The 22,592-nt window shown below is 36.3% G+C and overlaps 2 protein-coding genes and 1 long non-coding RNA gene across 4 annotated transcripts in view; 2 read left to right on the top strand and 1 right to left on the bottom strand.

Annotated features, from left to right (window-relative positions):
- The first annotated feature begins 2,839 nt into the window (after window positions 1–2,839).
- On the top strand, window positions 2,840–22,121 carry LOC138856852 (uncharacterized). The gene is made up of 3 exons (XM_070107625.1): window positions 2,840–3,008; window positions 21,718–21,888; window positions 21,964–22,121. Exons 1-3 carry the CDS (start codon window positions 2,960–2,962, stop codon window positions 21,990–21,992), a joined length of 249 nt encoding a protein of 82 aa, XP_069963726.1. The 5' UTR covers window positions 2,840–2,959; the 3' UTR covers window positions 21,993–22,121.
- LOC138856853 (uncharacterized) lies at window positions 8,961–10,737 on the bottom strand. 2 transcript variants are annotated; one of them, XR_011395801.1, is made up of 3 exons: window positions 10,407–10,737; window positions 9,765–10,225; window positions 8,961–9,709 (listed from the first exon to the last, which is right to left on the bottom strand). It is a non-coding gene; the product is annotated as an uncharacterized lncRNA (long non-coding RNA). The 2 variants fall into 2 exon arrangements; XR_011395802.1 differs by lacking the exon at window positions 10,407–10,737 and adding an exon at window positions 10,295–10,342.
- Window positions 17,638–22,592, top strand: part of LOC106614492 (invertebrate-type lysozyme 3-like) — a 32,586-nt gene continuing 27,631 nt past the window's right edge. Inside the window, exon 1 of the mRNA XM_036369244.2 lies at window positions 17,638–17,693. Coding sequence (XP_036225137.1) covers window positions 17,675–17,693 — 19 coding nt within the window. The 5' untranslated portion in view covers window positions 17,638–17,674. The remainder of the gene's footprint in view (window positions 17,694–22,592) is intronic.

Below are 22,592 nucleotides of genomic sequence, written 5' to 3'. Positions count from 1 at the left end.
ACAAACATGTAAGAAAGAAAATATTTAAAATAAGAAAAGCAATTCATTTTCGGTATTTTGTTATTCTAAAAATATGAGAAATCGTTCCTTATAACATACGAATGTAAAATAAATAAGTTAAAAATGCTGAAAGAAATAATAACTACAGACAATTGTGAGCAAAATATATTAAAATCAAAAATAAATTTTTTAATAAAGCTTAAAACACAATAGGAAAAATTACAATTTAGAATTTAAAAAAAAATTAATAAAACGTAATAAATTGTTAAAAAAATAATTAACGTAAAAAGATGAATATTATTATTATTATATAGATGTTTTAAACATAATTGTTATCTTAAAAATATTTTAACAGTTTTTAAATTTATAGAAATAAAATTAAAAAGAAAAAAGAATAATTGTTTGTATATAATTTTTTTAAATTCTAATTTAATACGAAAACTAAAAAAAAAAAATTCGAAAAGGTTTTCTGTTTTTCTTTATGAAATTTCAAAGTAAGAAAGTAAAGCTTAAAAATGTATTCAATAAAAATTTGAAAAAAAAATATATTTTTTTTATTATATTAAATGTTTGTTATTATTATTAAAAAAATTTATGGATAAAATGAAAAATATAACAACAAATATGAAAATAAAAACAACAAACGTTTTCCGCCATAAGTAGAAAAATTACGAAACACCCAGGGTAATTAGCTTCAACAGTTCGCTAAAATTCATACTATTAATAACGCCAAATTATACATAGGTAAATTAGAAAATTTTCATACACTTGAAAAACTAAAATAAATATTTAAAATATATTTAAAAATGTATAAAAAAATTATTTGCGTCACTATGTGATAACATTGCTTCATTGTTTAGCATTTATATATAATAAATGTTAAAGAGTTTAGAATAATTTTTGTTCTTAACAATTTTTAATAAAAATTCGGAAACGAGAAGAAGAAAAGAAACACAATGTTTATAATTTTTGAATGTGATATACAGCATATAGAATAGTATAAAACGGACATATGCTTTCAGGAAATTTATAATTTTTTTTTTTTTTTTTTTAGGTCGAGAGAAGGGTTTAAAATGCCTTCGCACCATATAGGGATCGTCAACCTACGTGAGTGGTGTACCCACTAAAACACTCCCCCTTCTATCATGGATTTTTACCTTGCCCCGGGACCGCTTTCGCATTACTTCAGAGCAAGGTTTCCAAGATGGACCCATAGCGGGTCAGTTTCTACTCTCTCTGCGTCCAGGGATGCCTACTGGTTTGTAGCCATCATCAGGCTGACTATCTTCTATTGAGTGGAATTGTTCGGAGGGTCCGCGTCCATGTCCCTTTTATTGATGCGTAGTACATGTTCCACGTATGAGGCAATTTGTTGCCAGTTTTCGCCGCTAGCTATCATTTTCGCTATTAGGTTTTCCGTGTTTAGTTCTCCAACTTTGTTCTCTAGAGTTCTCCGAGCTTCCTTCCATCGATGGCACTTAAATAAGGTATGGTTTACATCATCGAGTGGTTCGTCTCCGTAAATACATGCAGGGCTCTCGGCTTTACCCATGTCATACAGGTATTTTACAAAATATCCGTGGCCGGAGAGCATCTGTGTTAGGTAGTAGTTCACCTCGCCGTGTTTTCTACTGTGCCATGTTTCTATATCTTTGATCAATCCATCTCCCTTTGCGCTCCCTTGTCCACCGATCTTGCCTAAATTCGAGTGTTTGCTTCCTTGCTTGTTGTCTTGTTTGCATGTGTATTTCCGTTCCATTTTTCTTCCATAACCAGAGTTGTCTTCTCTCCTTTACGAGTAGATCTATTGGGATTACGCAGCTTATCACTAGCACTGCGGATTCGGATACAGTGCGGTAAGCCGAGGCGACTCTCAGGGCTGCTGTTCTCTGCACCTTAGCAACTACTTTCCGTCTATGTTTCACATTTAATGTATCGGCCCATAGTTCACTACCATATAATAGCACTGACTATGTTGTGTCCATGAGCAGTTTCCTTCTGCTTGCTAGCGGACCTCCGATGTTTGCCATAAGTCTTGAAAGCGACATGGTTATATTGGCTGACTTTTTAGCAGCGTGCTGAATTTGAGCCCAGTACGTCAGTTTGTTGTCCATTCTTATACCTAGGTATTTTAGGGTTTTCGTCGTTTATATGGTTTCGGAATGAACTTTCATGTTCACCTCCAACGGGATATGTTTCCTAGTGAGCAGGATCAGCTCGGTTTTTTCTGCGGCTAGGCTAAGGCCGTGTGAGTCCAACCATGTCTGTGCTCGCAGCATGACTTGTGTAAGTCTGCGTCTGGCTATGTCGGTATTACGAGCTGTTATGACGGCAGCGATGTCGTCCACGTACCCAACGAGGTAGCAGTCGTCTGGAATTTCGACGTTTAAAATTCCGTCGTAGCTGACGTTCCATAGGTCTGGTCCAAGTATGGATCCCTGCGCTGCTCCGGAGGTGATTTCTTTTCTTTGAGGGCCGTCCATTGTGTCATATAGCAGTTCCCTGTCTTTAAGATAGCTTCGTAGCATTTTCATCAGGTAGGGGGGCGTTTTGAATCGGCTTTCTAGTGCATCTATCATATTTATCCATTTTGCGCTATTGAATGCATTTCTTATGTCTATTGTTGCGAGGAGGACTATTGGCCTCGATGAGTTGTTCTTTCGATTGGCTTCGTCCACGCTGCGCACGACGTCTTCAACGGCTCCGATTGTGGACCTGCCTGGTAAAAGTACTCATGTATAAAGAAGTTAGTCAAAAAGCTAAATATGATGCTAAAAGAACTTTTTAATCCCCAATTTAACTACCAACAATCCAATATAAATTATTGCTAACTACAATTGAAACTAGAATTGAACAGTAGTTGCCATTTGAAAACTCACACAAACAAAAAATAAAATATCAGACAAAAAATAAATAAATAAATTGTGTGTACTAAATTCGATCTTCAACAGCAGCAAGAATGCTTCCTGCTACTAAAACACTATGTGGAATATTTTCGATACTGATAGGTGAGTACACTTTACACGCACTTTATGGTTGGTTGAGATTAAAAGCTATTAATTTGAATTTTAATATTATTTATTAGCACAGAGGAAGCTAAAAAGATTATTTTAAAGAAGCAAGAAAAATACATAAGATTCTATATGAGAGCTTGATTTTGATCGATCAGTTTGTACGTATACGTTATAGTGATCCGATCTGTACAATTTCTTTGGAAATTATAGTATTCATATAGTTTTGCATACAAAAACTTGGCGGTTCCATCAAGTGTACAACTGCTTTGGAAGATACGGACTTGTGCAAAATTTCAGCTCGATATCTCAAAAACTGAGGGAATAGTTCATATGTATACATCCGGACAACGTCCGATGTGTACGTGAGTACTTGCCGTCGACGACCTTACCTCACGGTGCTCAAAAGCACAACGTATCAAAACAATGCGTTGATCAGCGCCCCAAATAATACGAGCTATTCGCAAGTATTTATTTCGTTACCAGTGGCCAGTGTGTAGGGGCACACTGACCATCTTGGTAGGATTCGAGGCCGACCTAAAACTTCTTCCGTTTTCGGGTACAGAACCCAGTTGCTTGTGCAACTTCTTTTTTGAACTGAAAATTCAGTTCTTCCAGGAGTTAGGTTCTGATCCCCGTGGTACCAGAGTTGAGTCTCCGGCAAGACTGTGTAGCCGAAGCTACTGCCAGTTGAGCTACCCATTACTCAATAACTGGTGACATTTGTCGCTTGAACTTCAAATGTCTTTTTATTTGGAATCTCATTTAAAGTCTATAATATCAGTTCAAGCTGAGTATTATAGCACTATTTCTGACATTACTATGCTGATATTTTTAGGCAAGGTAAAATAACAGTCATAGTGCATTTGGCTTTTAGTCGGCCCTTACGACAGGCATGCCTTACCGCGGGTAAATTCTTACCCCTGCCCGCAGGGGTTTACAGGCGGAAAAACTGAATTAGCTAAACTCGACTCAGCTCATCACGCTGATCATTTATGGTATATATAAACTTTATAGGGTCTCCGACATTTCCTGCTGGGTGTTATAAACTTTGTGGCAAACCTTATTCTATATATCCTGTTCAGGGTAAAATAAAATAGGGTCAAATTGTGTAAACCCGATTTTAAAGAATTTTAAGAACGCCTCAAGAAATAAAGATATCGGATCCTTTGAAGCTCATGTCACCTTGGCGAATAGATACCGCCTCAAAAATATGTGTCCTCCTCTTCATCATGAGTGGGCATGATGAACAATAAAAAATCCAGGAGCGTCGGACCACTGGGCGGCTTCCTGGTCAGCGTCTGTTCACCATGTTAGGTGCAGCTGTAATCAAAAGCTGACCGGTATACAGCGTGGCACACTGGGAGTCTCTCAAAGTGTCGATAGCGAATTCTCTGCTGGCGGAATGGAGGGAGTGATGTGAGCATGCTCTGGCGATGTGTCTGCCGCGGTGTGTATCAGAAGCCAGCCCCTTCGGGCCTTGCTCAAGGAGTGTGCATTGGATGCAGGGGTAGTAGTCTGTGTTGCCCCGGACGAGCGCCGGTCCGTCCGTGTTTTCAGGGACTGGTAAAGCGAAGGACAGGCCTCAGTCAACTAGGGTAGGGGCAGTATCCCCGAAGATGCACCCATCCCTGTTTATTTTGGTCTGCCCCCCTGCACATGATGCGCTGGTAAACATAAACACATGGAGAATAACCAAAGAAACAAAACTAATAACAACAACAGTAACAACATCTTTGGCATCATAGGAAGCAGTAGTATTGGAAGCTGGAGCGAAAGTGAGAACAAGGTGCAAGGAACAAACTGCTCCCAAAGGACGCCGATTGCAGAAACGCAAGAACCATTTAAGCGGGCACTAAAGCTGGGTAGGTCCCCGATCAAAAACCTTGGTGTTGACAAACTTCTGAGAGCGAGGTCGTCACCACCGGCGTTGGGCGATACCAGACCCTTGGAAAAGGCGATGCAACCTCGCGGAAACTGTATGGTCGAACTAGAGAGTATGATCAAAAAGCTGATTGAAGCAATGCGCTCACCACAGTGGTCTATCAATACCAACATGAGAAATCTCCTCGGTTTGATAGCAAAGCAACACGCAAGTGCGCATAAGGAGCATACTGCAAATAAGGAAGCACGACAAAGTATTCTCGTGACGCCAATGACTGCGGAAACTACGCCAAAGAGGCCTCGCGAAGAAATACTATCAAAAAGAAGGACACCGCTCAAATAAAACAAAACCTCCTATAAGAAAGCGGCGAATAAGTCTGAAGCTGGAAGCAGGATGCAAGGAAGCAAAGCGTGTGAACCCTATCAAGAGCAAAGAGGAAGAAAAGGGAAAGCAAAATGTCTGAACTGTGGTGAAACGTAAACCACCAAAGAAGGCACCGCACAAGCCGCCACCTCGACCCGACACGATAATTATAGAGAAAACCGGTAATATAGTAGTCATACAGTCACATCCTAAAGACTGTCAGAAAAGATGATTTACTGCAGAAATTAGTGGAAAATGTGTCAAGGATTAGAAAGACAGCCGAAGGCCAAATCCTTTTAGAGTTTAAAGAGGCACAAATGAAGAGCACGGGTGAATATAAGTCCTAAATAGGTAAAGTGATGGAAACAAAGCGTAGATCAAAGCCTCTTGAAGAGGACATTGCCGATATACCATATTGATATAAATTCGGTTAGAAGCATCAGGACTGCGTACTTGGTAAGACAAACTGCTATGGTAAGCCTACCTACGCTGGAGGCAAGGACATTGTTGAATGCACGTAAAATGAAAGTAGGTTGGGTAGTGTGCAGAGTTAGAGCGAAGCAAAATCTCAGGAGGTATTTCCAGTGTCTTGAATACGGACATCTGGTAAAAGCATGCAACAGTCCCGGCGATAGGAGCAAGGGCTGTGTCAAGTGTCGATCACCAAATAGGTGGTAAAAGATGTCCCCTGTATCAAGAAGTATGCGAAAGCACTAAAAAATGAGAGTCACGTAGCTCAACCTAAACCACTGCGAGTTTGCACAAAATCTTCTTAAGCAAACGGTATATGAGAAGAATGTATATGAAGCTTTGACATAAATCTCTGACACCACGAACAAAGCTGCAATATGGGCATGTGGAGAGAAGGTTTTTCAAATCGGTGGGATCAACTTCTATAGTTGTTATATACCACCTAGCATACCGCAATAATTTTGAATAAATTCTGGACGAACTGGTCAGAGAAGTTTTGTCTACTACTAGAAACGTGGTCGCAGGCGATTTTTATGCATAGGCCATGGAGTGGAGTAGCATCTGTTTAAATAAGCGTGAAGATGCCCTGCTAAAGGCGTTCTCGCTGTTAGATACGATGTTGCTGAACACCGGGAACTAGAAGCCCTTCGAAAAGAACGGTAGTGGTTGCGAAATCGATATAACCTTCGCCAGTATCTCGCTAGCAGGGACAACCAATTGGCAGTGGCGCAACTTAAAAGTATATACCCACAAGGGTCACCAGGCCATTATGTTTGAAATCGGACACCCAAAGCATAACCGAATGAGTGTGCCCACTAAGACGGTACAAAGCAAAGGCTGGAAAATAGAAACCCTATACGAGGAACTCTTTAAGCTCACTTAAGATGATAAGCTGGCATATGCTAACGATACAGTTCAGCAGGCGGAGATACTTGTGAGGCACGTTAGTAAAGCGTGCGACGTCTCTATGTGTATGAAAAAAATTGGGCCCACAGAAGACCTGTATACTGGTGGAATGAGGAGATCGAAAAATTAAGAACGGAATGCCACAGGGCAAGGAGGATGTGCCAAAGGAGCCAGGGACTGACAGTGGACACGTAACTACGCGAGTGTTTAAAAGAAAACGCAACGATCTCAAAAAAGCAATTAAAAAAACAAATCCTGCTGCTTTAAAGAACTTTGCGGAAGAATCGATGAAAACCCATGGGGCGAAGCTTACAAGCTGATAATGGCGAATATCAGAGGTGGCAAAAGGCAAGCGCCAACGTAAGGAAACACAGGCTTACTTAATTAAGATTATAAGCAGTTACCTACCTGATCGCCTGTTATTGTATGATACGGATGAAGGACGAATAAAATATGCGGTAATAGGAGGAGTTCCAAGGTTCTGTGTGTTGTTGAACGTACTGTATGACGGGGTGTTGAATCTCCCACTCCCGAAGCAGGTTCAGATCATCGATTACGCGGATGATATTGCCATAACTGTAGTAGCAAAAGAATTTGGTCAACTTGAGAACCTCTGCAATCATGCGGCAGTAACGATCAAAAAATGGCTCACAGCATCAAACCTTCAACTTGCTGGGCAAAAAACTGAAGCTGTGCTGATTACAAGCAGGAAGAAACTTGAAGGCATCAAACAAAATATTGACAATCATAGTATCATGACGGTCACAGTATCGTTGAGCAGCACGTGTAATGGCCGCACTAACGAGAATAATGGACAACAGTGGTGGACCAAGCCAGAATAGGCGAGCGCTACTGACCAAGGTGAGCCAATCAATTCTGATGTACGCGCCCTAAAGTAAAAGACGTATGTTAAGAAAGCGAAGTTTTTAATGCGGCTCAGTGCCATTAAAGTTACGTGCGCATTTCGCACGGTATCCCACGAAGCAGTTCGAATCATAGCGAGCATCATTCCACCAGAGCTAATGGCCATGGGACTCAAACGAGTATATGACAGGTCCAAAAGTCTGGACAGGTGATTAACGGTGAAAGAGCGGAAGAGCAACAGCAGGGAGATAAACCCACAGGCTAATTAGAAGCGTACAAGCGTTAGTAAAGCAGAAATATGTAGGATTGACAAATACGGCCATGACGACGAGACGAAATGTTCCTTCTACGGCAACAACGAAGAAAACGAGCTGCACATCTTCTTTTTCTGCCAGCGGTATGAAATCGGGAGAGCCGATCTAGAGAATCTGACAAAGGAACGAGTGACACCGGATAACATAGTGCGGCTTATGACTGAATCGAAACTAGTGTGGGATAGAATGAGAGCGTGGTCTGCTATAGCTCTGCAAGAGCTGAGAAGAAAAGAATGGCAACGCAACGAAAGCAGAAGAATGAATGAGGAGTACGGCAGAAAGGCGTGACAGACGAGCAGCATGGCTAAGCTTCACCTGACGATGTAATGCTTAACGGTGGTTCCATGATGGCAAATAACAAGCAATGACCATGAAAAAATGACGGTATCTTCTGAAGATTCCCCCTCCCACAAAACAAAATATGACTTACATATATGCAAATGATATTACCAAGCAAATAATGCATACACAAACCTACATACACATATGCGTACACATGTAATTATGTCACCCGCAAAAATTACAAACATTGTTCTACAAAAACAACAATCGTCTCAAGTAGCATAAGCAGCACAAACACATGTCAATATGTCAGCCAAATTGGTGAAGCCCAAATTAATAGTAAATAACACAACAACAACATTTTCAATCATGAACGCAGACGCACTCTCAATAAGCGAAGTTGACTCATTCATAAAAGTAAACGCCATACACATCTTCCCGAGCATGTGTTTGCTTACAAGCGTCTTTTCGCATGAGGTTTCACTTTTACCGTGATTTCATAAAACCACACAATCCCTTTTTTTACTTCTATATTCGCACTAATTAATTTGTTTACTCATGTAAAAATTCTTAATTGTATTTATTTTTCCACAGCTGATTCGCCAATATTCTATAGCGCTGCGCTGGTGTTTGCTCCAATTGCTGCGCGACAACTCTTTCGTCACCCGAGGTAAATCAGATGTTCCTAGCTGTATTGTAGATGTGTGATGACTTCAAAACACTTTGCCAAAAATTTACTTGGTCAAATAGCACGATCCCTTAAGACTTGTTTGTCGGAAAATGATCGAAGAGACAATATTTTTAATAACAACTTGAAATGGAAATTTTGTCGCAAAGAAACGTCTTTATTTGGGAAACCGCCATTTTTATATAAATCAAAATATTGACTAGTTCTTCTATGATAATCTGCATTCATACATATATATTAATAATAAACTTTTTTGGTTTTTCGATTTGAGATAATTTTAACCAGAATAATGTTTCTGTTTCTCATTACCAGAACCCTATTTCCGGACGTCTTTCTGGAAAGCGGAATGTACGTTAATAACACCGTCACCAAGTACAGACAATTTTTTTTTTGTGTGTCGGTGTTATCGGCGGTTGATTTTAAATAATATTGGATTTCCTGGATCCAGTAACCGATCTCAAAGTGGCTTGATAAACATTTAGTTCATATGTTTTCTGAAGAGTGGAAATTTGGGTATTTTTGGATTCATTACTATGACGCTACATGCTTCATAAATTCTATTACAACCATTTTTTCTGTATCAACTTTTTAAACGCAGAAGGTGCTGCCTGGAGTGGCTCTCCACTGCCACAAGTTGCCGGTGCCAAACACGAAGTTGCTGCTTCACCAGCTGCTGCTGATGATGACTATCATATAGATCTCTTCGGCTGTGATGAATAAAAAGAATTTGCAGGCTCCACGCATACGTTAGAAACGTGTTGCTGCCTATGCTGCTAAGAAATCGAAGAAACAAGTGCTTATTGCTAAGTCATCAGTATTGCTGGACGTCAAGCCCTGGGATGATGAGACCGACATGAAGGAGATCAGGAATAACGTACGCTCTATTGAGATGGACGGCCTTTTGTGGGGTGCCTCCAAGTTGGTGCTAGTCGGTTATGGTATTAATAAATTATGAGAGCGTAATGTAAATGAACACTTACCACCATCGCTCCTACCGCCCGCTTCTACAGACCGTACGGTAGGATATCCGCAAAAATTAGATTTTTACTGTAGAAACGAGTCAGCTGATAGCTCTCTTGCAACGCAGGGTTGCCAGTTTCGATATTTTGTAGTATGATAATGGGAAATAATATAAGTATACTAGGTCTCCAACTGAAATTTTTATTGAACTCTATGTCTTAGAGTACGACATACATTATACTTAATATATTAAAAAACGGAACACAATATTTAAAAATCGTCGAGTCATTTAGATCCGTTTTTCAATTATTTCCTATCATTCTATTATCAATTCCATCTTCATCATGAGTTTCACGGTTTATAAATGCATTTTAACCGCTTCCTTTTTTGTCGATACCTGCGTCATCGTTCCGCATTTTGCTGCTTTGGATTTAAAAGTTTTGCTGTAACAATATTTCCAGATATTTCCTCGGCATGGCATCTGTTAAATAAAATTGAATATATTGAATGAATCAAATATTAATAAAAATACTTAATTTAATATTCATACGAAATAAGTTAAATAATAAATTCAAGCACTCAAAATTGGAATAAGTCCATAAACAACAACATGCATCAGCAAAAAGTTTTAAACATTTTATATAAAAACTATGTTTACTCACCAAGATTTTTTTTTCCTTTTTCTTTAGGCACGTGCTCTGTCGGCGTTCTGTTTTTTACGGCGCAAAATTAATCATCGTTATTCATGTTTGCACTATTCTTTGCTTTTACCTCGTTGATCAGTTTTTTGGAGTCACTAAATGTGTCGTTGTTTACCAAACGCAAATAAAAAACAACATTTACTTTAAACACTGACAAAAACAAATAAAATAGCATGGAGCACTGGCACCAATGACAAAGAACGTACATATATTATAGAGAAGATTCACGATGCTGCTATTATCAAAATATATGACTTTACGAAGGGGAACTGAAAACGATGAGCGTGTTTCACCACAGAAAATGATTAGCAATTAACATCAGGGGACTCAAAAATAGCAGAATTGAGCATTTTCAGTCTTAAATGAGAAAAATAATGCGAATTACAATGTTAAAAAATGTACGCTTACAGATTCGTTTATTTACAATGCGGAAACGCCTCTGAGTATAATTTATAGATAATCTGTATATATTTGGTATCACAGAACTCCACAGGATATGTATTATAATCTAGTTCAAATTTACTAATTGCCAAAACTCATGTTTTTTGCTTTCATGTCAAAGAGTCCTTGAAAATGTTTCGGGTTTCAGCAATTTGGCTGACATATTGACATATGTGTGTGCTGCTTATGCTGCTTGAGACGATTGTTGCTTTTGTAGAACAATGTTTGTAATTTGTGCGGGTGACATATTCACATGTGTACGCAAATGTATATGTAGGTTTGTGTACGCATTATTTATTCGGAAATATTATACGCACATACATATGTATGTATTATAGAGAAGAACGCACACATGGTATTACTGATGAGTGACATCACGTAAGCGTCATGCGACATGCAACACACAGACGAAAAAAATTTAGACGATGTAATAAAAGTTTCACTTAAAAATAAACTTGAATAAATTTGAAATATTCTCAAACTAACTCAAAATCACAGTCGAATTATTTTATGTGAATATATATATATGAGAAAAAGTTCCACTTTTACCTTGGTTTCATAAAACCACACAATCCTTTTTGTTTATAAGGTTTAATATATACGTAATTTTTGAAGAAAATTCCAAAGGGAAGCAAAGGAAATTTCGTGAAAATTAATTGACAAAAATTATATAACTGAGTTTGCCAATTACTTTTAATGAAATTTCCTTGCTTTTCCTTTGGAAATCAGTTTTTTATTGACTCTGTTTCAAAGTAAATTATTTTAACTACAACTTTCTCTAGCATTTAATTAGAATTTGCATTTACCTTACAATTCTTCTTTCTTGTGGCACCATTCCCTTCTGGTAACAAAATATAAGAAAAATCTAGCCTAACCTTAGGTGTGGTGTGTTGTTTTTGTAGCAACACCAAATATGCTTTTATTCTTCAATTCCAATTTGATTGATTACCATGATCGAAATCTGTACATCTCGAGTGCCAGATTATCATTCTTGTTGCTCTCTTAATCTCCACTGTTATCATATAAAAAGCTGAGTTGTTCGCACCTAACCTAAAAAGCATAACTATTGGCGATAGGCCCTTACAACTTTAAATATGCATATATAATACTATCTTATTGAATAATAATTCATGCATGAGTGTTGAAATCAAACACCAAGTTTAAATTATATATAAGTTAAAATTAAGTAATTGCTATCTAGGTAAGCAGTGTTCTGACACCTATAATCAGCCATCTACCAACTGAAAAAAACCTATAAAATATGACAAAGCTAACCTCTGGTGAACATCATTTAAAGTTAGCACAAGTCAGTGAATACCACGACTGAGCTTTCGAAATTTGTTATTTTTAATTTTTCAAATTACAAACAAATTAATACTTTTTTTCGCTACAGATAAAACCGCCAAAGTTCAGTGGAGCTAATTCAAATATAAATAATAAAATGAAAGATTATTTACAAACATAATAAAAATATTATAAATAAAATAAACTACTATAATCAGCTAGTAACTGAATAAACTACTAAAACCCGCAAGCAACAGAAAGTAATGGGGACTTTTTTGCGTTGGGCTTTGGGAAGATCATCATTTTGACGTACACTTTCACCGTTTTCTGACTGTAGCTCTGAAAACAAATTGTTAAATAAAATTTAGTTTTATTTGGTGTAAAAGAAAAAAACAAATAGGTGCAAAATTTCATTCGATAGCTTAAAAATGGAGGGACTAGTTTGCATATATGTATACGGACGGAAAGACGCTACGTGAGGACATAGAACAAACCACGCTCCTTCCAGGGATGAAGCGGTGGACTATGAACTACCTGAGCGGTTGGCGTTCATCCGTACTGTTTTGACGTCAAAACTCCAAACTTAGAAGAATTAAACAGGGGGTTCCGCAGGGTGATGTCCTCTCCCCGCATCTGTGTAATTTCTACATCACGAAACTTCCCCAACCACCAAAGGACCTCGTACGCTGATGACTGCACGATATTGACGTCGGGCAATGGAATCGATGACATGTGTTCGAAGGTAAACGGCTATCGCTCGGACCTTTCTCGCTTTTTTTCTGCAAGGAGCCTGACACTCTCCTACACTAAATCCAACAGCGAGTATTTTTAAAAACTATACGAAGGAGTACAGACTGGTTTTAAACATTTCAGTCGATGACGTTAAAATTCTGACGGTCAACAACCCTAAAATTTTAGATATTAAATTCGACAGCCTGTGAACCTCCACCCTAACACGACCGCGATAACTGCCAAAGTACAGAGCCGCAACAAAATCCTCAAATCGCTTGCGGCCGGTCTTAAGATGCGCTGCACCAATATGGTCGCCTGGATGTAGTGCAACGCAGACCAAGAAGCTTCATACATGTCAAAACACTGTACTCCGGACTATCACGGGATGCCTCTGGGTGTCTCCAATCGAACACCTATATAGTGAGGTCCGTATGCTTCTGGTTAAGGAACATAACGAGCTCCTATCCAAGCGGTTTCTGCTGGGATGTTTTTGTACCACCCCTGCAGTCGTCTGCTTGAAGCGGGACCGTCTCTTAGGAACATCAAGAGGTCCTTCTTTGATTACGTTGACGACATTGGACAGTACGTCGACCAGACTTCGCACTCAACAAACTTTAGACACGCATTGAGCGCCATTCACAGTGGAGCCATCAACACTTTCACCGACTCCCTCTCAGTGAATGGCGTACTTGGAGTAAAACCGCCATTCATCGCAGACGTAGAGCTCGAGTTGCCACGTGAATATAGAGTGACTCTTGCACAATTTCGTTCTGGATACTGTAGCAGGTTAAACTCCTACTTATCCAGAATCGGCCCCGACATACCCAATGTATGTCCTGCATGCAATGAGTCTCCGCATGACACTAACCACCTCTTTGCATGCCCAACGAACTCCACTCATCTAACACCTCGAATCAGCTCGTTTCCTGGGCCTCCCGTTAGATGATCTCGACGACAACCAAACTGAAACTTACCACCAAAGTGGGGACGAGATAATCGTTACAACAACAACAACAACGGCTAAGTCTACTCAGCTCAATATGCTGATCATTTATGCATATATTTTAAAGGGTCTCCGTCGTTTCCTTTTGTGTGATACAAACTACGTGGCAAACTTTATTATTCCCTGTTCAGGGTATAACATACGTAAATAGTTGAGTCAGTAACCGTTAGCTTGGAAATAAGTAAACTATTGGTGAACAACCTCTGGCATACACATTTATGCTATAAAGCGAAAAAGCGCGTGATTTTTCGGCGAAATTATATTAACTTTGCTGTTTTAAAGTTAGAAGCAGTCAGTGAATACCACAACTGAGCTTTCGAAGTTTGTTATTTTTAATTTCTCAAATTAAGCTTGTAAAATTTTTTTTTTTTTGCTGTGTTAACCAAAAAATCGTTATTTTTTAGCAACACACCTCTTATACATAGAACATGTGTGTGCATATGGCCTATTTCATGAAAGCGGCATAAATCGTACTTATCAGAAAGGTATTACACAGTATTACACAGAAAAGATACGTCTTGATTTCTCCTTTGCCATATTATATAAACGTACTCAAACATTAGGGAGCCCTTATTTCCCAAGTTGATTGAAGGTCATAAACTTTTTTTTCATAAAATCTTTAGTTTAAAAGTTATACCCAGTTACTGTTATACATCAAATGACTTGAGCATTCATGCAAATGTCTTATAAATTTTATGTCACTCATACGACATCGTGTACTATATGAATACATTAAGTAGATCAAATTTTACCTTGCATAACTTTGTCGCAAGTGATTTTTTTGAAAAATGTCGCAAAAAGTTTTTGTAGAGCGTTCAATTTCCTATAAAAATGATTCGATGCCGCAGCCATGTATTAACTGGCTTCGCAACGAAAAAGTACGAAAACCCTATGTTATTTAAATGGGAAATAAATCGTCTTTGCCTACGCCGTAATACATATATAAGTACAACACATATATTATATGTATGTGTTTAGTTGTACATACTCTTTAATACTTTTTGGCATCAAATGTTAATTTTCGCTACAGATTAAACCACTTAACGTCAAAGTTCAGAAGAACTAATGCAAATATAAACAATAAAACAAAAACACTCAACGAAACGAAATAATACAAACATAAGAAAAAAATTATAAATAAAATAAATAAACTACTATAATCAGCTAGCAACTGAAAGTAATGAGGATTTTTTGCGTTGGGCTTTGGGATGATCACGCTTTTGTTGCAATTATTTGGACATACATTTTTGCCGCTTTCTGACGGTACCTCTGAAGACAAATTGTTAAATAAAATTGTTATGTTTGTATTTCAATTACACTTCCAAATTTTTAACTTCTATATGCGAGTATAGTAGTAAATCAAATTCCTTATGACAAACAACAGTTTTTTCTTACTATAAGTCTTTTTTAAACTTCCGAATTTTAGAACCGCAAAACTGTTAATCCTTCAAATTGTCGATTTCTTTAGTGCTGTCATTTGTTGTATGTCATTTGACGAAAATTTTGTTAATTCTTTACTGTTATTTTGAGATTTGAAAAATTCATTAGCCACCAAATTAGAAAATCTTGATAAAGTGGAACAGGGAAACTTTAATTTTGACTGACGTTAATATTATTCTTCGAACATAGTGAGAATGTTTCTAAAACGTTCGTTATCAAATGAAACAAAAAAGCTGCTTCGGTTTTTTCATATTATAAAGAGTATTGAAGTTCGAGCTTTTAGCAGATCTATGGTAAAATTTGTTTGGCCACAGAATGACGTAGTCGCAATATTGTGACATGCATCAGTATAATTTAGTTAAACCGGAGATTCGGAGATCAAAACAAAAAATTGGATATTCCGAAAACGTCGTTTGGGAAAGCAACATATCTTGATTTTTTGAAAAAACAAGTAGTGATTCAGTATATTTGAAGTTTCAAATTTCAAATCGTTTAAGCTATTATATTAAGTTGGTTGGTTGAAAAAGCATACGGCCGTTATTGAGCCATAATTAGACTCATTGTGCGCCCAAGTGGTAACCAATTAAGCCTTATTCAGCAACTCAATGGATATGATAAAATACTTGATATTTTGCCGTCCAAGCTGACCAACTTCAAGTTTTTTTTAGTTGGAATTTGGCGAATATAAATTCTAGCTTCTCATCATCATTCGTACATGCTCTGCATTCTGCTGAATCTATTTTACTCAGTTTCAGTTTAGAGATTTACTTTACTCTACGGTAGTCCAGTGTGCGCACCCTACAAGAAATACTTCTAAGATGCTAAAAATTGGACCAAGAGTTGAAATCGGACTATTATTGTTAAAAAATATTTCTGAAATGTATTGAAGGTTATTCTGCAGAGTTGGTCATCCTCTGTCAGGTACGGGGACCTGACTATCAAGAGAATGGTCTAAAGTTATCATTCATCTGAGCTTTAAAGTTTTTTCTGACCTCACTGAGACTGTAATCCAACATAATATGTATATGTAAATGCGTTAATGTATTTTGTCGTAATAGAAAACAAACACCTTTTGTCAAAGTCATCTTATATTCATATATGAAAGTGTTAATGATGCTAATGGTCCATCATTAGGTGCATTATCCGCTTTCCCAAAATGGACCCGTATGTGAATTCAAATTGAAGTCAGTCAAAGTCTCGCTGTATTTTTTTAAATACCAAAAAGCCAAGACGGTAAAAGTGAACCTTTTTTTTTCATTATTGACATTTAACCTTAAATCGCTTCATCAATCTCAATTTTTTACTTGGAAAATGGGAATGATAATTGGAAATGATAAAAGTAGGCAAGGTAGGTATAGTATTTTGCATGTCAAAATTATGTTAACAATTATTTAGACGATATCCACATACCAAATATTTTCATTTTAAAAACTGATTTATTTTGATCCGTTTTTTAATTATTTTCAATCTTTCTATTATCAAATCCATCTTCATCATGAGTTTTACAGTTTATAAATGTAACCACTATTTTATGGTAACTAAAACTAAAAAATACCAGAATTGAGCATTTCCACTGTTAAATGAGAAAAATAATGCGAATTCTAATGTTTTGAAATGTACGCTTACAGATTCATTTATTTACAAAGTGAAAATATAATAAGAGAATTCATTAACATTCACTGCCACTTGAGACGATTGTTGTTTTTGTGGAACAATGTTAATTTTTGTGGGTGACATATTTACATGGGTACGCATATGTGTATGTAGGTTTAGGAATGCATTATTTATTCGTCAATGTTATAGGAGCAAATGTACGTACATATATGCGCGCACATGTTATTACTGATAAGCGACGTCACGTAAGAGTCACGCGACATGCAACACACACACGAAAAAGTTTAAGACGATGTAATAAAAGTTTCATTTAACTTAACTTAATTAAATTTAAATCTTTTTGAAATATTCTTAATTTATTTATAAATAGGTAGACTATTTTTAGTAGTTGGATTTTAGTTTTGAGCTTTTACAATATGAAAAATTATAACTAAAAAACCAAATGTGTGCAAAATCATGTATACAAATTGAACAATGGCAACATTGCTCAAAAGCAAACAAAAGACAAAGTTGACAAATTGTGTAAATATGGGCGGTAAGTACGAAAGGGTGGAACTTCGGGGACTGTTTCTAGCATAAACTTCGCACACATTTCGTGTGCCTGCCTCAGTTGTTTAAATACGAAAACCAAATCGCGCTTAACCATCCAGCTTTCAGTGTAGTGTAGTTATTATATAAATATTTGATTGCTGCGCTGTTTTGTGTGGGCTTTGCTATGCTGATCAATGCACAGGGTGAGAATAAAACTTGATTATTGTTTAATTTTATTTGTGTTTATATTTCTGTTTGTGCACCTGAGGTGTGAAGTGGAGACAGCTAATGATATTGAATTGTATGGGAAATACACACATATATCTATGTATACCGATTGTTTTAGTTTTGAATGTTAATGTGAGTAAAAATATGAAAATTATTAGCAAAGCTAGAAAATAAAACCGAATTATAGAATAAATGGTATCGAGAAATGTACATTAGTTTTATTATGAAATTATAACTGTGAAGCGGCTAAATGGCAGCAAGTCCGGCTTCAGCGCATTAAATTAGCATTTGTTAGCGCTTTGATTCTTTTGTCTTAGTTTTTAATTTCTTTTCGTGTGTTTGTTTTTGGCACACAATGAATTTCTGCTGCCATTCTTTCAAATATTATTTATTGTTTGCTATTAATTTGTTAATTTGTAGTTAAATAATGAAAACTTTTATTTTCACATGTTTTAGTGAAAGACCAGGAAATGTTGTTGGTCAATAATAAGTATTAGCAAATTTGAGATATTTAAATAGTATATTTAAACCATAACTATATACATTTATGAGTATAAGTTACATAACAAAGGATTTGGAGCTAACTTTTCTTTATATTTCACACAAGTGTTAAGGCAAAAATGCAGAGATTTGCAATGTTTATTAACTAAAAGCATACAAAGATGTATCATTTTTCAAAAAAAAAAAAAAAAAAAATCATTATCACAGAGTTAGAAAAGTTAGCATAAAAATTTCTATTTTTAATTTTTCTTCATTCCTGTTTTATTTTTTTATAAAGTTTTTGAAAAAAATTCCAAAGGGAACGAAAAGGGAATTTCATGAAAATTAATTGACAAAAGTTATATAACTGAGTTTGCCAATTAATTTTAATGAAATTTCATTTCTTTTGAAAATTTGTTGTTTATTCATTCTGTTCAAAGTAAAATATTTTATGTTTTGAATGTTTCAATTAAACACTGTTATAGTCCAAGTGTTCAATCAGCTTGTTGGCACAAACCCCATTTGACGACCGTTTTTTGAACACCGACAGTTGTTTTTTCAACACTCTTTTCACTCCGTCTTGAATATACTCTTAAATACCTTTTGACATCAAATGTTAATTTTCGCTACAGATTAAACCGCCAAAGTTCAGTAGAACTAATTCAAATATAAACAATAAAACGAAAGATTATTTACAAACATAATAAAAAAATTATAAATAAAATAAATAAACTACTATAATCAGCATGTTTTAGTGAATAAATTACTATAATCAGCTAGTAATTGAAAGTAATGGGGATTTTTTGCGTTGGGCTATGGGAAGGTCACGCTTCTATTGCAATTATTTTGACATACATTTTTTACACCATTTTCTGACTGTACTTCTGAAGACAAATTGTTAAATAAAATTTAATTTTATTTCGTGTTTAAGAAAAACAATAAACAATTAGGAAATCTTTTTTCTTGTTTGAATAATCTTAATCACACTTTGGTATGCTCTCTAGTATTTCAATTATACTTCCAATTTTTTGACGTCTATATACGAGTATAGTAGTAAATCAAACTCCTTATGACAAAAAATATATTTTTTTCTTACTATCAGTCTCTTTTAAGCTAACGACTTTTAGTACCGCTAAATCTTTAATGCTCCAATCATTAGACCCATTGTGCGCCCAAGTTGCAACCTATGAAGCCTTATTTAGCAACTGAATGGATTTGATAAAATACTTGATATTTTGCCGTCTAAGCTGACCAAGTTCAAGTTTTTTTTATTTGGAACTTTGGGAGTCGTGGAAGATATAAAGTCTCAACCAGTCGGCTGAATGCTGGCCATTTCCAAATATAAATTCTAGCTTCTCATCATCATTCATACATGCTCAGCTTTTAACCGAATCTACTTTACCCAGTTTCAGTTTAGAGATTTAATCTACTCTACGGTAGTTCAGTGTGCACTCCCTACAAGAAATACGTGTGCGCAACCTACAAGAAATTCTTCTAAGTTAGCTAAAAATTGGACCAAGAGTTAAAATCGGACTATTATTGTTAAAAAATATTTCTGAAATGTATTGAAGGTTATTCTGCAGAGTTGGTCATCCTCTGTCAGGTACGGAGACCTGACTATGAAGAGAATGGCCTAAAGTTATCATTCATCTGAGGCCATACATTTTTTCTGCCCTATCTGAGACTGTAGTCAAACATAATATGTATATGTAAATGCGGTTATGTATTTTGTCGTAATAGAAAACAAACACCTTCTGTCAAGGTCATCTTAAATTTAAATTAAATTCCATTGTCACACGCCTAAAAAATTTTAAAAGTGTTAATGATGCTAATGCGACTTCAGTTGTTGTACGTCAGGTCCATCATTTGCTTTCCCAAAATGGACCCCTCTCTGAATTCAAATTGAAGTCAGTCAGAGTCTTGCTGTATTTTATTAAAATAAATTTGTACAATTTCATGTCATGAAAAGCTTATTCTAAGCCAAGATCGTAGCTTTGCGTCTCTAAAAGAGAAAGAATCGTTATGGAATACCCCTTTGCAAAAGATATTTCGAAGAAAGTTTAGGTCATTGTGGAGATATGACATTTTCTTTCTTTTGAGAGATTATCTTTAAGATAGTATATGTATGGGTCAAAGACTGCTGGCACATACAAGTAGTTTTTGGAACTGTGACGATCTCAAGGAAGCGTTCGTGCCGAAATCATCGCTGTTTCACATAAGTTGCTTGAAAAGTAATGAAAAACTTAGTAAAAAAGAACTAATTTTATTGTGGCCAATAGAGAGTCTTATATTGAAAATAAATTCAAAATCAGTTTTAAAGCGTCAGACTGAAAAAAATATCTCATATGCAAAAAGGAGTTTTAAGAGTGGTGCACCCTGTATTAAGAAGCTGCACATCGTTTAATTTGAAGAAAACAGTTTAAAGAGTTCTTCATTTAAAAAACCAATGTCATTAAGCTTGAGCTACGACGTCAAAAATCTCTGCAAAACAATTTGGGGAGAAGATCCATCTTAAAGTCTTTGATTTAATATAAAATTAAATTTGTCCCTATTGATCAAAATAAAGGTTTCTTATTGAATTTTTCCTTAAAAAATATTTTTCGGAAGTAAGTGAAGGCCTTCTTAAAGCTTCGAAGTTAAGTGGTTCTACTACTGCTCACCTTTCCAATCGTAGAACAAACTATTGTGGTTTATGTAACAAGTTAGGTTTTTTTCTTCAGTCTGATTTTGTAAGAACGCAGGATTAAGTCTTGACGCTACGAGTACTCAAACATAACTTAGATGTTATATACTAGATTCTAATATATATACACTAGCTAACCCGGCAAACGATGTTTTGCCATATACCTTATTTTTCGAAATCATTTTTTCAGGAAATGATTTTGAAAATAACTAACAATATAGGTGTGTGGGGAATGTAATTACTGTTGAAAGAGGAATGAATAGTAGGTGAACTACAATTATTATATGCGACTGCCATCTTATGGATAGAACATAACAATATAAAAATTTTAAATTATATGTATTTTTCAACGCTGAATAATTTAAATAAATTGTTGTCCAAATATGGTTTGCATTCAAGTCGAATTGAAGTTACTTAAAAAGGAAAAAATCTTGTATGGCCGCTATATTCCATAGAGGTCTGCTATGGGCGGTTCCGACAATTGAGTAGTTCCTTGGAGAGAAAACCTCGTGCCCAACTTAATATACCCTGTTCAGTGTCATGTGTAGTTAAAATGACTCTATGCATATATAGTTAATCAACAAATAGAAGCTATTTTGAAAACGAACCCTACTTCAGCAACGATAATTAAAGAAGCGTAAAAAAATAAATTTGGGGTAACCCATTTATTGTCAGAATTGTAAATGAATCTGTTATATAAAATAAAACTATACGTACATATATAGTATGTGTGCTTATAAGTGTATGTTATTGTCTATCATAAGCTTCGTCTTTTTATTGTTGTTTGGTTTTTTATGAAAAAAAATAATCTCATTCTCTTCATTTGCTATTTAAAGAAAACCCCGTCAACGACGTTTGCCTGGGGTGTCTTTGTGAGGCCATCAGCGGTTGTAATAGTACGGCCGTCTGTACTGGCGACGTCTGTGGCCTCTACCGTATAACATGGCCCTTCTGGTCTGACGGTGGTAACCTAACGTCGAGTGGCGAATCCCCAGAATCGGAGACAGGTAAGTGTTTACCAACTACAATAATAAATCAATAAGAAAAATATTAAATTTTTTTCTCTCTGCTCATTCACACAGCATACGCCAACTGTTGTCGAACTGTTTGAACCTGTCATGAAGAAGTATCACGACTGAATAAATAAATATATTTTCTGTAAACAACAAGCCTTGTGTTGCTTTCTTTTAAATAACAGCTGTCACATATAAAAATAAAATGACTGTAATCATTTGTATCACCTCTATGACTTATCTACTCCATAGTACCGCTTTTTATTTTCAGTCGGTAGGTTACGTTTGGTTAAGAATTCGATCCTAACAGTGATCCAACTTGAACGGCTTAAAATGCCGGTCCGTTGTGGTACCTAAAACTCTTCTATAATAGATCATAAGACCCTCACAAATCGACCAACGCTTTGAGCCTATCACAATTTTGTTAAGGCCGCAAATGTCAGTTTCGGCTACGTCTTCTGATGCGCTGAAGGTAAGGCTGCCGCGATGTTTTAATCGCAGTCCTGCAAAGTCTAGACTGATTTTTTTCAGCTCATCTTCCTTTATGGGGTAATTGAGGTCCGATTTCACCTTAAAACTCTTTGAGTGCTTTAATAACCGCCTCCATCCGCATATTGTTGAAGGTCTCTTTGATATCGTAAAAGGTGCCTACCGCAAATTCCTTGTCCACAAGGACCTCCTCCCCAGCCATAAAACTA

The sequence above is a fragment of the Bactrocera oleae genome, chromosome 4, assembly GCF_042242935.1.
Source record: "Bactrocera oleae isolate idBacOlea1 chromosome 4, idBacOlea1, whole genome shotgun sequence".
In the NCBI taxonomy this organism is placed as follows: Eukaryota; Metazoa; Arthropoda; class Insecta; order Diptera; family Tephritidae; genus Bactrocera; species Bactrocera oleae.
This window is presented reverse-complemented; position numbering and strand designations above follow the sequence as displayed.